Below are 1,673 nucleotides of genomic sequence, written 5' to 3'. Positions count from 1 at the left end.
CTGTAAAATTAAAATGTAAAATATTCACACCTCACACCTGAGTCTGGAGAAGAAACTCTTTCCCACAGACCCCCTATGTCCGGCGTCACTTCTCTTCTCAACTACTGACTGGAATCCACTGAGGTGCAAACTCGCACCTCACAGAGGATATAAACCAGAGAGCCCCGGTCCACCAGCAAACACACACCAGAGATCTTCTCCAGCCAACAGTCATGGATATCTCCAACTCTTCTCTTCAGCTTCAAGACAGCGGCGTCTTCCTGTTTGACTGCCAGAGCTTTCTGGATCAGAGTAACCTCACGTCTGATGTCGGCTACTACAGCGCCAGCGGCAGTCTGTCTCCGACCTCCTCCATCGATTCCTGTGGCTTCTCTCCTCCAGCTTACACTTGTGGGGTTGGACCGGATATACCACAGATCCTCCAGCATGACAGCACTCAGGTGAAGAGAAAGACCGGACGGCCAAGGTCAAAATTCCCTGGAGTGAAACGGGAAACTGCGAGCGAACGGGAGAAGTTGAGGATGAGGGATCTGACCAAAGCTCTTCATCACCTGAGGACCTACCTGCCTCCGTCAGTGGCTCCGGCGGGAAAGACCTTGACCAAGATTGAAACGCTGAGACTCGCTATCCAGTACATCTCCGATCTGTCCGAACAACTTGTGATAAGCGAAGATGAAGCGCGTCTGGGAGTTTCTTCAGAGCAGATACAAACCGGTGACACTTCACCGAGCACATTTAACCAATTCACAGAAGAACCAACAGTTATAAAAAGATTACCAGCTCAACAGTTTCAGCCCTGTTATCAGGTACGTACATGTTTCATCTCGCTCTACTTTATATCATTTCTATTACTAAACTGTTTTCAGATAGTTTTGTTCATTATTTTGATCAATATTTTGTTTTATTCTACAGAACGCAGATGATTTCCTCGCATTTCAATCACAAGAGTTTTGGATGCGCCAGCAGCAGCATTTCTTCAATGGACATTGTTGATCAAACCAGACGGAAATGCAAAATTTGGACTCATTGGAAATGGACATCAATTTAATTATTTGTAAATATGTTTATACTGCTATTTATATTTTTATATGTTTACAAAGAGATTTATATTTATGAATGAATCAATTGTTTGGTGAATAAAGCCTTGAAAACTTGAATATTGTCTTGAATATTGTGTTCTTCATGTATAAAGTTTATTTTTGTGTCTCTGTGACAGCTGGGTGATGGTCCTAACACGTTGTAATTCACACGTTTAAGGAAAACCCCCTGTGGTTTAGCATTAATATGGGCAGGATAGTAAACTAACACTAACAGCTGATGGTCTTCATTAACCCTGTGCCATGTTAAACTCAGCAGGGATTTCCTCTGAAGTGCAGGAGTTGACTCATGAATGTCAAATAGTTGAACATATTTGCCTCATTACTATATAAAAGCAAAGATGTTTTAAAAGGGTAACAAACCAAAAATGTTTAGATATAAAATAGAAAGGTGCCGAATACTGTATACACTGTAAAAAGTTGGATCAACTTAAAAAAATTACTTCAGTTGGTAACACTTAAAAAATTTAGTTTTATAAATGTACATTTTCTTACTTAAAGTGAAAAATTTAAAATCTTTACTTATTTTAGGTCAATTGAAGTAATTTTTGAAGTAAGTTTCTTTCAACTTGAATT

The 1,673-nt window shown here is 40.0% G+C and overlaps 1 protein-coding gene across 1 annotated transcript; it reads left to right on the top strand.

Moving 5' to 3' along the window:
* Window positions 1–212: 212 nt before the first annotated feature.
* mespaa (mesoderm posterior aa) lies at window positions 213–993 on the top strand. The gene is made up of 2 exons (XM_065294077.1): window positions 213–806; window positions 913–993. Exons 1-2 carry the CDS (start codon window positions 213–215, stop codon window positions 991–993), a joined length of 675 nt encoding a protein of 224 aa, XP_065150149.1.
* Window positions 994–1,673: the final 680 nt, after the last annotated feature.

Source organism: Paramisgurnus dabryanus, chromosome 2, assembly GCF_030506205.2.
Source record: "Paramisgurnus dabryanus chromosome 2, PD_genome_1.1, whole genome shotgun sequence".
Lineage (NCBI taxonomy): Eukaryota > Metazoa > Chordata > Actinopteri > Cypriniformes > Cobitidae > Paramisgurnus > Paramisgurnus dabryanus.
Note: the sequence above shows the minus strand (reverse complement) of the source record. Positions and strands in the feature narration are given on the sequence as shown.

Bases quoted from the DNA above. Each gene is read 5' to 3' on its own strand.
- mespaa (XM_065294077.1), top strand. From the start codon at position 213: ATGGATATCTCCAACTCTTCTCTTCAGCTTCAAGACAGCGGCGTCTTC. The intron at 807-912 runs GTACGTACATGT...TTTATTCTACAG, and splicing joins AGTTTCAGCCCTGTTATCAG to AACGCAGATGATTTCCTCGC.